Source organism: Clavelina lepadiformis, chromosome 1 (assembly GCF_947623445.1).
Source record: "Clavelina lepadiformis chromosome 1, kaClaLepa1.1, whole genome shotgun sequence".
NCBI lineage: Eukaryota > Metazoa > Chordata > Ascidiacea > Aplousobranchia > Clavelinidae > Clavelina > Clavelina lepadiformis.
Window position 1 is genome coordinate 11,952,311 of NC_135240.1, and position 15,770 is coordinate 11,968,080.

The 15,770-nt window shown below is 36.2% G+C and overlaps 1 protein-coding gene across 2 annotated transcripts; it reads left to right on the plus strand.

Moving 5' to 3' along the window:
- The first annotated feature begins 4,099 nt into the window (after positions 1–4,099).
- On the plus strand, positions 4,100–15,011 carry LOC143459244 (uncharacterized). Of its 2 annotated transcripts, XM_076956300.1 has the most exons (23): positions 4,100–4,257; positions 4,566–4,740; positions 4,923–4,984; positions 5,087–5,270; positions 5,402–5,610; positions 5,881–6,101; positions 6,244–6,406; positions 6,777–6,912; positions 7,199–7,346; positions 7,588–7,683; positions 7,752–7,933; positions 8,025–8,202; positions 8,439–8,583; positions 8,695–8,878; positions 8,971–9,076; positions 9,186–9,266; positions 9,383–9,449; positions 9,592–9,698; positions 9,790–9,862; positions 9,985–10,108; positions 10,747–10,871; positions 10,959–11,113; positions 13,945–15,011. In XM_076956300.1, the coding sequence occupies exons 1-23, from the start codon at positions 4,212–4,214 to the stop codon at positions 14,032–14,034; spliced, it is 3,057 nt and encodes a 1,018-aa protein (XP_076812415.1). In that variant the 5' UTR covers positions 4,100–4,211; the 3' UTR covers positions 14,035–15,011. The 2 variants fall into 2 exon arrangements, with proteins under 2 accessions (XP_076812415.1, XP_076812423.1); XM_076956308.1 differs by lacking the exon at positions 13,945–15,011 and having other exon boundaries at positions 10,959–11,778.
- The last annotated feature ends 759 nt before the right edge of the window (positions 15,012–15,770 follow it).

The window sequence follows — 15,770 nt, forward strand, 5'->3', positions numbered from 1 at the left end:
CAACAATTGATGGCACCTGAAGTATTTTTGACATCGATTTCTTGTAAAAACTAACAAATTAATTTAATAATTAATCTAGTTTGACTTCCTGCTTCCAATTCAAGATATCTGTGTGCTGTATTACGCAAAAATTTCGCAATCAAGGTTACAGTGTCTCCTCTGGCCACTTATTCTAATTTAACTTTGTTTGCTTACTTGTCTTTAAAATATGGCATAAATGGATTACAAAATCTATGCATGACTTAAACTCGGCGATCAAACCTCGATTCCAATACTTGTTTGTTTATATGTACCGATTGATGCATTGTTTAAACTTTTTGATATTACTGCAAATTGATATAGGCCTATAGTGTTGTTAACGACAACCGTAATTGCTTACGCCTTTGCTGAAGCCCATTGATGCAGCATGCATTAACCACGCTTAAACAAAAATTGACACCGATTGACTTACCGTTTATTAAACCTCAAGGTGAGTCTTTCAGAACAAGTGATCCGTCAAGTTCACTCAACACCTGAATCAAATCAAATGATATTTGAAGCCAAGTCATTCCAGGCGTAAAAACACCGTTTCTATCAATCAAGAAACATATAAAAAATTTGCCTCGTTGTAAGGCCCCAGACGCGTTTGTATGAACAAAACAAATTTCATTTCAAGTTACACCTTGATGCAGCGTTTCTCAATAAGTGGTCCATGGAAAATCTTGTGGCGTCTTTCATTATCTCAGTCTGTTTCATAACTTGTCTGTTCCTTTGTTTCAGACGTTGTATTTCAGAATTTTAGTCCTGTTTTAGCATTTAAGCTGAGGCAGACTATGGTTAGAAAGTAAGGGTTGGATTAGTAAATTTACTAAAGAGGCATTCCGTTACATGTAATTAACAATTCCATAACCGATTTACATAGAATTTTGAAATGTAATCAACAAGGATGGACTCAAGTCAGATCGAATCTTTTTAAATATTGACTCGAGTCCCTTTCTGTTGTAAGAAAGCACATAAATGACTTGACTCGAGTAGGCTAAATATTTTAAATGGTTCGACTTCATTCGAGTCGGTTCTTTTTGATCAGGTTTAAGGATAAATGTAAAACGAAAATATATTCTTTGGTCCGGAAAAATTGAAATGTTACTTAAAAGAAATTTACTTGTCTACAACCGCGTATACGGCGCAGCCAAAAGAAGCATACTTTGTAATAACCCTGAATGTTTCCGGTTGACCGAACAGAAAATAATTTTTACTTTGTGTTTGGTTTGGTTTCGAATATCAATTGACCAGGCTTAATTCCAGCTTTATTTACCAAATAACCCGACTTGACAGAAGCCTTAAAAGGAAAATTACTTGATTTGACCTTGGTGATATGGCTTCGACTGTGGACGAAATAGACCCGAGAGATAAAACCAATCGTTTTTATGAACAATATTGTTTTGGAATTGGTTTCATTTTTGCGGTTGACCCTCTCTAATTTACCGACATACGCAGAACAAAAACGCACTTTCTTAAACAGAAACTACGGTGTGTTTTTTTTTTTCGAAATAACTATTTTACCATATGTAGTTCATTCATCATGTTGTTAAAGATAGGCGGTTAGGTTAGGAGAATGGGTATGCAATTAAGCATTTGAGGTTTTATTGGAGTTAGATATGTTATAACATTTAAGTTAAGTTAAGAAGAAATTGTCAAAACTGGCTTCGAACGTACGATTTTTTCAGGTGAAAGAGTGGCGTTTTTATGAACACTTTTTACAGATATTATCATCCAAAGCGGTATTTAGTTACTCAGCAAATTTGATTGGCCACTTTTTTTTATTTCCAGCATATTTATACATCTTGCAGTAACCGCGGAAAGGTTGCCTTTTGGCCAGATTGTAGATTGAGCCGATAATTCTGTCACAAAGCAAAGGTTAGCAAGCGATAAAAAGCGCTTCATTAATTAAAAACGCAGAATCGATTTGCAGTAACTTGCTTCTGGTAATTATTTCTTGCTTGTATTAAAACAACACTGTTAGTAGCACTGGCTATAGCAATTGACTAATATGTACGGAAGTTTTAGCTTTCAATCCCGAAAAGTCAGAGTTCGTGAACGTCGCGCGTCAGACTCAAAAAAGCTCGCGTCGCATTGAGTTAAACCAACCTTAAACTGAAAAGTTGAAAACCGTTTTTTGTTTGTGTAGCAGCAGGCTGGTAGAATGGTTTTTAATGGTGTTTGTTTTCACCTGTAAAATAGTTCCGTTTACCGATCGAAGTGAAAAAGGTGAAACGATGTAACGTGTTTGTTGCAAGTCGTACTGTTGCAGGTGTCAGTAATATGGTAACAAATAATTTAAACTGAGGCTTACTAGGTTGCTGCTAGTTGGAATACAAAAATAAGTAGACATAATATGATGCTACCATTGCTGGTAACCATACGTAATATGCAAGGTGTGTTTGATCGTGATAAGAGTAGCATGTGATGTTGCTGATGTTTGCTGCTACATATTCATGGTGTAGTGCAAAGTATGAATACGGATAATTTGAAAACTTTGAAGCTTCTAACGGCGTAACATCAACTTTAAGGTTTTGGTCGGCACCATGTTGAAAATAAAAGAAGGAACGTTGTCCGTGTATACGATTTAAAACATGCAATGCTGGAATAATCAAATCAAGTTTACACCGATCTGACTGAAATATCAATGTATTTGATACTATTCTAAAGATATTTGGTATTATTCCTAAATTAACTTCATTACACGATGGTTTTCCAATGTTTGACCGCTTTGGCAAGGCTCAATTTAGCAAGATTATTGCACCAACAACGCTATTAACGTTTGTTGGAATTCGTGGGACAGTGACGTTCTTTGAGTACATTGACTGACTTGTGATTGATTCCAAGATCACTGAACCGGAGCGATTGTTTGCACTTTCTTGTCCCCAGGCGGAAATTGTTTTTTAGTTTGCTTATGAAAATGTATGTGAAGACAGACGTATAAATTAACCACCTCAAAAGAATAAGATTGTTCCATGCACTAGAAAGAAGTCATAAATATTGGAATAAGATTATTCTTGATTGGAGCAAGCACAGCAATATATTGAGTTCATTAAGATGACGTAAACTTGTTTTTTTTTATAAAATTTTCAGGCGACTTTGGAGTTATAGCGCTAATATTAATACAACACCCTATTATTCATAAAAAACGTGGACAAAACGTACTATGTGGACAAAACATCCCTGCACTAGCTTTGGTCTCAGTTTGTTTTAGTTCTGATGCTTAGTGACATAGTGCATGCAGAAATGCGCTTATAGTGGGTGGCGCGTGTAGTTGTTTGCCGATAGCTACGTTTGCTATAACGTCCACGTCTAATTTTGACTTGTGGCTAGATATGATAAACATTAACAAACATTTAGTTCGGTGAATTGTTAGCTATGGGCAAGCGCTAGGTGGTCTGACGTCTTTTTTGTGCTATGAGTTGCTATTGTAGTTGATTTAACATCAGTCGGAGACTTATGATACCTGAAGTATTTGTGACATCGACTACCAGTACAAGCTAATTGAACTACCAATTTATTTTAATAATTAAACTTGTTCTACTTCCTGCTTCCAATTCCAGATATCTTTGTTGGCTCGTTCAGGGCCTATACGAAATTACGAATAGCTGTCGACGTGGGACAGATTTTGTCGTTCAGCTGTGCGTAGTGAATATATGTTTGTCATTTCTTCATTGTTTTCAACATGACGTATGTCATTACTCATTAGTCAGCAGCCAGCCATGAAACCAAAACAATGGTTGTGCTTAAGAAGCAGTTTCTTGCATTTGTTGCGCATCTTGACAGAGGTGGTGTGTCTGTAGAAGAGCTACTATAAAAACTATCGTGGAACTACTATACTACTATAGCACTGCTAGTACAACTACCATAAGCCAGCATGTGCTGTATGGTGAATTTTTTTTGCTTTAGATAAGAATAGACATGTATAGGATGTTTCAGAAAGTTTGTTTAGGGTTACGAACACTTTAACGCACTTGTAACATATATTATACATTTTGACGAAATATGAACATTAAAATATTTAGCCAGTAATGCTGAACGGTTGCAATAGCATAATCCATAATCGTTTCATACCATTTTCCGGTTTCATGTGACTGCCATGAATATATGTGTTTGTACATCTACGTTTTTCTGTTTAGTTGCAGCTCATTAACCTATTTAATGCAAGATCTATTTATGTTGAAACAAGTATCATGGTTAGAACCGATGGAATTCAATTTCTGCTGTTTCTTGGAGTAGGTAAGTACACAGATTTATTGATGTTACAGCGTATATACTGTATATACAATACAATGAGTACATACAGGCAGTATATATTTTGGTGCTTCAAATAATTCTTTGTGCACATAAGATAATGATAACTGAGAAAACATAATTGAGTGTTGAGTCTATTTGTCGAAGTTTAAATATAGTGATTGAATAGTTGTATATTAATTCAAGATCACGCTATAAATAGGCTACGATATCCTATAACTCCTTGCCCGGAATTTTGTCACACGTTAACTCAAAAACGCTGTTTGTTCCCTAAAAATACTTTCTTGTTTCAGCTGTCCAATTGGGATTGACACAGAGATATATTGCGACGATCGACATCGCTGGCTATAAAGGTTCTATTACCTTCGAAGAACAAGGGGATAACATTAACGTTAATGTAAAATTCTACACAGGAAATATAACCAATTACACAACTTTTGAAATCACTCAGTTTCCAGCTATATTTGGGTTAGTGAAAAACACAAATTTTTAATCAACTTTGAACAGTTATTCATTTATTGGTTGTTTTCATTCTTTATATCTTTAGTATAATCATTAATTTATATTATGTTCAACACCAAGGTCTCAGTATTAACATAAGTGTTCTAAAAAGACGAATTGCATGTAATTTACACCTTTTTGGCGTATAGGCAGCTAAAGAATGCGCAGGAAGTTTGCTCGAACCTTGGTGGCGTTTTACTGGAACGAGCAAGTGAGTTCCTGTAAATGCATGTTTTCAAACGTTAATTTAATAGAAGCATAGTAGCGTGTCCCCAGTGGTTTTAAGGTAAGAATAATTATATTAAACGCGTAGGTTTCGATAACGACTCCTCTTTCTTGTTGAACAATATCCGTGGAGATGACATTTTCAACAGAGGCTTTCTTATGCCCGGGCAAAATGGGGCACCAAACCTTTGCGGTACTATTTTATTTGACGGAAACACACAAACGTATCGAGCAAAATTTTATGGAGCCGTTGCCGGTAGCGTATGGATGAGGTACGTGTGAGAGTAACTGATCATTGTAGCATCATTGACCTTATCGCTTGAATAGTCTTGTTGGATGCAGAATTTATGCAAGCTCCCTTATACGAGTAAGATGAATGGTTAAAAACAATTGTATTTTACAGAACGCGGGATTCTTTAACTGGTGCTTTTATACTATCCGAGCTTTCCTATACCAATCCAGAACCTAATCCAAATGGTACAACGTTTTTGACGTTAGGCACTTTCAATGGCGGTGTCATTGGGGACGACGACTTCGCTTCACGTTGCAATTCAATTTCGGATCCCCTTACTAGTTTAATAGTTGCTGTTGGCAATTCTGCATTTTCCTCTGGTATGTCAAACTGAAAACAGCGCTGTATAACAGATAACGTCGTAGGCCTATGTCTACGCTCGTTTGTAACCTGATTAGGGAAAATGTGAGCGCCACATTGTTCACTTGTTATACAGTTGAGTTAAAAATTAAATAGTTAAATTTTTAAGTTAAATACCAGAAATTTGTGTAAGAACTTAGTTTTCTTTTAAAACCCGATTTGGCGATTTCTTGGTGCATTGCGTTGAAAAATAAACGGTTTTTGTTTAAATGCAACATCACCTGTTCCAGGTAAAATATCAGCAATATTTGCTAGTACCTTCCTCGCGGGCGCGTACCTAGGGTTAACAAACATCAGCCAAGAGATGATCACTTGTGCTAATCTTCATGTGGTATCCACTAAAACTGTGCAGGCAGATTTGTCTTGGCTAAATATTCGCGGAACCATTTCGATGACGCAAAAATCTCCGTTTGATCCCACGTTAACGACTGTTAGCTTCACTGGAATACAAGTAGGTTCTTATATGTTATTCTGGTTGTTCACAAGTCTTTTATTACAATTGAAGTGTTTTTTTCTGTCTCGACTTTGCATTAGGTTATATATAAGGGCAGCAGTAAGACATTTATTACAATTGCATAAACATATTCGTCCAGAGTATTCCGGCTCAGTACCATGTTCACAAATTCCCGGTTCCTCAAAGACTTTCAGAAAGCGATGACAGATGCAGCAATGACAATGTTGCCGGACACTTCAATCCTTATGGTGTTGTCGTTGCAGATAGTCCACAAGATGGAACTTCTGATCAATATGAAATTGGTAAAATGCAGCAAATGTTATCTCCATTGTTCTTACCAAACACTGTAGTATGGTAAACATAAGCTGTTCCACCGATGAATATGTCATTTTGTATAATATGAATTCGTACTTGAAAAGAAATTTAGATCAAACAGCTTGGCCTGGGGCTCTCGTAATTCTACACATACTGTTTTGGTTCAGTTACCCTTAGGTTTACCATAAAATTTGCGTGTATAAGTGTATAAACTAGGATATCTGTATAAAACTTGCTAATACTGTAAAGCACACCTATATGATGTGAACGGATATGCTGAACTTATTTTGTTTGAATTAATTCTATTTCAGTGTAAATTAAGATAGGATAAATCGACTTTTTGTTTGGTTATTTTAGGGGATTTGAGTGGAAAATACGGTTCAGTGACGAATGCCAGCCACATGGGTACATATGAAGACTGGAATCTGCCTCTTTTTGGTTATAATAGCGTAGTTGGTCGGTCTATTGTCGTTCACAGAAGTGACACATCACGGTAAAGCTTTGTAGACTGTATTGATATAGTTATGGCTGAAAGCAGGGTGTATCTCAGATATGTTTTATGAAATCTGTTTTTGCCATGAAGAATAGTGCATCTGGAAATGTATTAATGATTACTTGCTGTCTGAAAATTTTATCTTATACACAACAGCGTTAACTAACGAAAAAATATGCGAAATTAAGCCTTGATTACTACTTTTCTAAATTGAACCATACTTTTCCATAAATGTCAATTAGGCCTTTTCTTTAACAGCGCACATTGTTTGCGCATTTGTGTCTAGGGTCGCGTGTGCCACAATTGGCTATCCCAGCCAGGTGACAACCGCAGTGATTAAATTTAAAGTTCCAGCCTACGGCACCATGTACCTACGTCAAGTTGAAGATAAACCCTACGATGATACTACTGTGTTTGTTGAACTCGCAAATCTGGTTTGTAAAAGTGTTAACTAGTATAAGACATTTGTGTACAGTATACAGTTATTTTAGAGCCCTTGGCAACTTTGACAACTAATAGTTACGTATCTATGTGTCATACCTAGTAGGTTACATATCATATCTATAGTATAGGCTACACGCAAACAGAAAATATATGGCATAGAGTCTTTTGTGTGATTGTTAAATGTTAATATTGCTTCATGTTTAATGCAAATTAATTGGAATTGTATTTTAGAACGGCAGTGTATCCATGTCCCATAACTACCACGTCCATGTCTATCCAATTGGTGCAGATTGTGTAAGTGCCGGTCCACATTACGATCCTGCAGAGGTATGAACTAATCCAACACTTAAATATTGCGAAATTGATAACTAACGATTGAACTTCGTAACCGACAGGCGGCAACCGTGGCCACTTATTCTCAAACGTGCTCGATCGAAAATCCTTTTCATTGCGAGCTGGGCGACTTATCTGCAAAACTTGGTCGAATTAACATCGGTTCCAGTTTGAGAACAAGCCAAAAGTATTTCTTCACCGATGAAAATATACCGCTTTTAGGCGCGTACTCTGTCATTGGAAGGTAAGTATTAGAAAACAATGAAAGACTGTGTCTTTAAACAAACCTGTTTGAAACTCATAAACTTATAATTTTCCGTTTTTGTTTGTTTAAGGTCGATAGTTGTCCATGATCCAAATGCAGCCGCTCCAAGATACAGCTGCGCTAATATAACCAGACTGCATTCAACTACTGTCCGCACGGTATCAAGTACTTGGGCAGGAGATAACAATGATGGAAATGTTACCGGTCATCTTAGCTTTGTACAGAATAGCGAATACGATCGCACCGAGGTGTTAGTTTTAATGATATATCAAAAATATATGGTTTTGATGATCAGTTATAATTTTATAACCCAGTGGTCAATTTACCAGTTGTTAAGTAACGGATAAGTTCCCAATAAAAGATAAAGGAGAAAAACCTTTCAATGGAAAGGGTTTCTACTGTATTGAGATATAGTTAAGACTCCATCAACTGCACTTGAAAAGAAAACTAATTTCCTTGTAATAAAGTTAAGCTGCTTTCAAAGGTAACTTCCTCCGTGTCTGGACTGAATGCATTGGCCGGTCAATATCACATTCACGTGCTTCCAATACCAGAAGGAGTTAACGGGGTCGATCAATGTTCAGTATCCTCAGTTGAAGGCCATTTCAATCCGTTCAACATCCCTAGCAGTTGGTTGCTTGTTTTTATAATACTTCAGGCGTGTTTGCAACGCAGGTTTTCATAAGGTACATTATATATATTTAATTTTCGTTCAGCATGATATATTCTGCTTGTTTCAGTTTTACCAGCGCAAGCAAACACATATGACCTTTACGAAGTTGGTGACCTTTCGAGTAAATACGGTCTTATAGATGGTAAAAATGATATTACGTTGACTGACATCGCTGACAATAACTTGCCCCTAACTACGGGCTTGGTTAGCGTCTTAGACCGTTCTATTGTAATACACCGACCAGATTCAAGGTATATCGATTAATATGCAGTAATTATCAGCAATCACCCAAACTTGTTTTGATCTACGCTCATGTCTTAAACGTTGCTTTGTGTTATTACAGTCGGTGGAAATGCAACTCTCTCCAAATGCAGCCTGGTGACGGAACCGGTTATGTGATAGAGGCTCTGGCCAAGTTTAGTTTTCCCTATACTGGCTGGGTTAACCTGGTTCGTAAGAATATATAGTCTGTTTGAACAGTCATACAAATTCAGACATGTATCGTATAATAGCGATATATAATTGAAATGTTGTACAATATTCCGTATTATTCAACAGCGACAAATAGTTTATGAAGATGGAAGCTCCTCTCTGACGTCAATTGAATTATCCATGGCGTACGTCAATGGAACTATGACGGTAAGACCGAGTTTCGAAGCAAACTCCCCACTTTTGCTCATTCTATTCAAATAATATCAATTTTAACATTTAAAGTGTAAGGTAAAAACTATGCGACTTACGACTGTGTTCTTAAGCTTGACCACAACTGGCACGTACATGTTGATCCCGTCTTAAACCAAGGTGAATGCGGACTTGCACAAGGTACACATAAGGTTTATTTGTTGTAAACAAACATCATTCACTGTTCTTAATCAAGTTGTCGATGTGGACTAAAAACATTTGTTTTAACCGGTGGTTAGTAGATGGAGTTAGTATATTCTATCTACACATGGCAATATTGCAGGACATTTTGACCCGTATATGGCGGTCGCAACTGCTTCAGATTACGCGACCCAATGTAACCCAAGAAACCCATTGGCTTGCGAAGTCGGCGATCTAAGCAAGAAACATGTAATTAATTTGAAACTTATTCTACTTTCAGTTGCATTCCTATTGTGCGAAAAAAACATCTTAAGTTAATTATAGCGTTTTCGTGTAACAGACCACTCACGATTTCGACGGTTCGAGGAAACTCTACCTCGACGAAGACATTCCGCTGCACACCTCCTTAACTGGTAAACAAAAAATATCATTTCCTTAATGACAACAAGCGTGACCTATACTGTTGTTAATGTGTGAAATGTAATGTTTGTTATTGTCATTCCTAACTTTAATTTTGTGTCTCGTGTGTTTATAGTTCTTGGTCGATCTATCGTGTTCCACGTGAAAAATGCCGGTGCAGCCAGGCAGGTCTGTGCGAATATTCTTCCCAATGTTGCCTTCACTTTGGCTTACAACGCTGATGGAGTGGAATTTGATTAGTAAGTTGACCTTGTGCGTTCTGTGAATGACCAACTTAGAAGTTTTGACTAACCACTTATTGCTAGTCAATAACCATGCAACGTAATGTTTTATTTGCCAAGCCACTACGGAAGTATAGTTTTACTGTTTTCGCGATATAGCGTAGGTTGTTATGTTACGTGGGATCAAATTCTGTATGCTACTATAGACTACAAGCATTCATCGGAAATAATGAAATTACAGACGATGTATTTCATGACAGCGAAAATTATCACATCTTAACGACAAAATGTTAACATCTTAACGAACGCTTATATAGGCTACATTTTGTTTTTTTTTTCTATATCAATATGTTGTTATTTCGTCAAAACGGAGTTTTGTTCCCTATAAAACTACCATCTTCTAAAACTTTAAAAATTGTCTGAATACGTAATGAACGCATATGTAATTGCATTTTACGTAAAATATTTTACTGTTTGTATAAAATGTTTTATATATATGGTACACTTTTCATGCACTTTACATCGTCATGCTTAAACATTGACCACATCAAGCGTTTATAAGTGATATTTTTTCTGATTGGTTGTCTTCATAACTTCTTAAAATGTTGTTGAGTTTTCTTGGCGCAGACAAAATTGAGTTTTTTTTTCTTTTTCAGCTACCGGTTTACAAGGGCCGTTGCAGAAACGTTGCGGATTTCTCGCCTTCGTGTTGTGGTGATGTACAACACAGATGTACCGGTTGTTCGCAACAACTGCGCTCAAGTCATGGTGCACATTGCCGGTGTGGAGCGAGTTGATAAACTCGTAGCAAGTAACGTCGAAAATCTACGAGTATGGATAAAATTTAATGCTGTTTTCACCGTTTCAGGTGCTGTGAGTCAAGAAAGGATAAACATCTTATTAGAAGGGACCGATTCTCGTCTCAGCCCGTACAACCCAACTTCATCGTGCGTCAGTGAGATAGGTGCAAACATCGTTGGAACGCGCAGCGGCACACCTGAAATGATTTCGAACCCGATTCGAGTAATGGCTCTTGGGTTATTGGCGATGGTGCTGCAACAACTTCTTCACTAACTAAAATAACTGCTCGCAATTCCGCTTATACACTTAACGAAAAGCTAACCTGCGATTAATGTGATCGCAGACTGGTTATGTTAATGCTTTGGGTGTTTTTCAGCAACCGAGTTTTAAACGATAAGGATATATTTGTTTGCTATTAATTATTTTGTCTCTATTATCATTTGAAGTATCTTACTTAAACGCTTTTTTGCATAATATTACTTCTATATGCTTGAGAACTTCTATCCTTGCTCCTGATTTTATGGCACATTATAGATAAAAATCAGATGATATGTAACATTCTTGGCAACTATAAAACCTTGTATTTGCATCAGTGAAAAGGATTTTATTACTTATTCTTCTTGAACTCGAGGAGTTCTTTCAAAACTTTTTACTTTTCAGAAAGTAGGCTATTTTTTCTTTTTTATACGGTTGATTGCAAAACTTTCTCAACAAGTTCTCTGCTATGTAGTCTATGCATATTCTTTTCATCATAGATTTGTTATTCCATCAACTGTGAGTTTTATTAACAGAGCACGCTAATTTTAGACGGTTTGCGATTTCCAGCTTTTGCTAAATATGAATTCGTCTTATGTGGAAGTATCAGGTCAATAGAACGTTAAACGTTTTGCAGCTGAGTGGTTATCGTGATCAGAGCCAAGAACATTTAAGTAATCCAGTTGAATGATTTCTTTTATTTACTCAAGTATATATGAATCTTGTATTTCATTTAATTATCACTGACAAATTTAACCAGCAACAAAAACGTTATAGTTACCAATGGATCTATGCTAAGTACAATATCTTGCACTGGCATATAAGAAACCATTCTGATATCAAAGTATCAGATCTCGCAAACACTTAGTAAATTATAGATTTGTTGTTATGTCACTTAGAATTAGTTTTTTTGTTGTTACCCGCAAGCACCACGTGTCTCAGGACCAATATCAACCACTTTGGTTTTGCCTCGCTTGCCTTCATCTGAAGTTCGATTACACACAGAAGTGGGCAGTCGGTATTTAGAAAGTATCGTCGGTAACGGTACTTGGCAAAAAATGTACAGACGTTTTCGGTATTCGGTACTATTTTAAAAAAGCAGTTTGGTACTTTGTCGGTACCGGTACTTTTTTTGTAAGAGATGCTGCTGCAAATGCAATGTTTGCCGCTATTATGAACCCGGCAAAGGTTACTCCAGGTCAAAACACATGTGACGTTACTCGTTTGAAATTTTGCTTGACATTTCTAAATCAATGAAGATCAACAGATGCTAAAATTGGTATTAAGGATTAATTGAGATGTATTTTTGAAAACAAGCTTGTTAAAATTTTGAAATAATGACGTGAAAAGTACCGAGTTCCGGGACTGACTAAAATTTCTAGAAAAAAGTAATTCGCTACAGAGATTCGGTATATTGGTACTGAAAAAATACCGCGGTACAGTAATTCGGTATTATAGTACCGCCGTACTAACCATTTATGATTACACAACAGCTGAGCACATAATAACCGGTTGAACTTTTTAACATGACACGAAGTGTCTACCCTACCTTTTTCCACTAACAATGCATTGATTTACTTAAACGTTTTGTTTTTGCAACCAAACGTTACTTTACCTGTTGCGTATTGCTGTGCTAACAAACCCTGAAAAAACGGAATAACTTCTAAAAACAAATTTACGTTATGTATTAATTATTGGTTACTTAGCAGTTATCGTCAAAAACTTCAATAAAAGAGAAATCTCTTGTAAAGACTAATCACAATCTTGGTCACGACTAACAACGAATTGTCTAAAACTCAAACCCTAATAAAAATCGAACCATCTATAGATTTTTTTGCATATGCTTTTTCACTAATGTTTGCGGCTTAAACATCTGCATAAGTATTTACCTCGGTGATTTCATAACCACTGTTTGCATCACAGGAGTGCCCAGCAAGTTTATCAAGATCGACCGGTCGATCGCAAAGAGTTAGTTGCAAGCCATTCAAAAATGTTCCAATGATTACCCGTTTTCAGCTGTCCCATATTGGCTTATAAGAGATTGCCCCAGCGCTCTTTGTTGAAACTTTATTAAATATAAAGCAAAGACAAGTTTCTATGTAAAGTTAAGTCAGCTTGGCCTACATAATAACCTATATCTTTTACTAGTGAAATTTTTTGAACTGGCTGTTAAACGTAGCTTGCAATCCAAGCACCCCTGATCAACGTGCGGTGTTTTTATGATACATCACTATCTACTTATTTACTATGGGTTAGGTGTTGCTTCACATATTGCGAGCCGGCTATGACCTGGAAACTTCCATCTTGTTTCTTTGATGTATTTTGGTGGCCCTCCGTTTAAGAAAACGTCTTTTTATAAAACAAAAGTTCTGGAAGAAATTCACTTTTTTTGTTATAATAATCTGGCTCATCAAGAATTTAACTCAATTAAATCTGACAGTTTTATTTTAAAAACAAATAACACCGAAACAAAAATTATACATGACAGAACTTGTGAGAGAAATTATAAAACTATACAAAATTTCCGTGAAATCCTGATTACTTGCTGTGCCTATGTAAACCAGAGATTTCTTTTTCAGTATAGCCTATATCAATAAGTGCATGCTGAACTAAATTTATTTTGATTTCCGGTGCATTATAGTGCACTTTTCTTTTAACTTCAAGCTTTATATAGGCTACCAACTTTGTTACTTCGGCTTTAAGCAAATTCTGCTTCCGCGTAAGGCCAACTTTATGAATAATTTAGCTCTAATTGTGCATACTTTTAATCGTTTCAAACTCGATGTTGTGTTTTACAGCGAACCCAACAAGACGCTGATGATGATATAACTGAAAGATTGCGACGCGTGTTTCGATTAATCGTGGTTTATTTCAGGCCAAAATGGTAAAATTTGCAAATCCAGGAAGCATCAAAAACAAACAAAAACAACATGAAAGAACTGCAATATCCATAGAAGGAACACCTCTCAACTTGTTAATTTGTAAAGTGATAAATTAATTGAGATTTTAAACATAAAATCAATATGTCATCAACTATTTCTAATAAGAGTCCATCCTGTTCTTAATGACATAGGCTCTATTATGTATACCGTATATCGCAGGGGTGGCCAAACTGCGGCTCTCGAGCCGCATGCGGCTCTTTGAGCCTTTAATTGCGGCTCTTTAATGAATTTGCATTGTTGAATTAGACATGCATTTTCCCGGTCTAGACGAGTTGTTTGATCAGATTATGAAACAATGCGTTCTATCACACGTAGTAACAATGGACTCATTGTTAGTAATAACTAATAATCAAATTACACTCCAAAAAGGACATTATTGTACAGAAGTGTGCTAACTTGTACACTGTAGTTAAGTAAACTGTCAGTTTGAAGCTGTACCTCAGGGCTGACCTAGTTTTAAGTCTCGGTTACGGTTACACTAATAATTGCAAAAAGAGTTGGTGAAGCCCAGGTGGAGACTCATAGTATCACCATGCAGCACTAATGTTTATCAATAGCTACACTTCGTTGTGAGTGAATAAATTCGTATTTTTTATTGTGTTTGTGTTGCGGCTCTTTTAAAGCTCAAATTGATAATATGCGGCTCGAGCATGAAGCAGGTCTGGCCACCCCTGGTATATCGTATACACCTGAGTACAGTGTTTCAATTTCAAGGAAGGAAAATTGCTTATAAGTTAGTCTATGACTTAGTTCTCTGTCACAGTGATCATTCATAAGTACATTTGTAGCACCGAAAATGCGCTTGGAAATAACGTATTACATTGTTTTAGCTCTTGTGTTTGTTATCTGTAAATGTAAATGTACGTTTACTGCAAATAAAAAGTCTGATGTTAACTTAAATATAACCTATAGGCTATACAATACACAGTTCAAAATTTCTTTGAGCATAGACATAAAAATATTAGTCATCACACCAAATGAGTCTTGGTAGTTAGGTGATAATTATATGAGTAAATAAAAAAGTATCCGCTGTGGTTGTAACCAATTAATGTGATTAAAATAAATGGTTTTCTTCTGTTCCACTTGTTAATCTCTAATTCAAACGTATTGGTTTATTTTATAGCCTATAGCCATGTGTTGATTTTGCACTGTTTTTTTTTGTGGTAGACTTATGCTTGAAATTGCTATCTTACGTTAGCTTATTCCATATGCCGTTGTTTGCTAACTCGTGTCTTAGTCCTATGAGCAAACATACCTATATTGATTCAAAGCCCTGATTGCGGAAATAAAACAATAAACTTAAAACAAATCGGTGTCTGGAAAAGGAAAACAACATCGTTGTGTACGGTATGAGATTTGTTTATTTTAGTTAGTCAGTAACAAGCAACTATACTGTTTTCCTGCAGCAAGATCATTTCACGCACATTAAGCACATCAGCACGAGAGAATTGATTACTGACGCTTCTTTCCGAAAAGATTCGACCTCAGTCCATGACAGGCTTGCGGGTATGTGGTGCCTACAAGAATTGAGACCTGCGAGGCTAAGTTTATAGTTTGTAAATATGTTAAGCAACAAAAATCCTGTCTCAGCCGCGGTAAGTTTTGTATTCCTTTGCTTATTTTCACCTAAATGTATTATTTTATAGGTTATCATCATTGTAATCATAAATCATAAGGCGTAT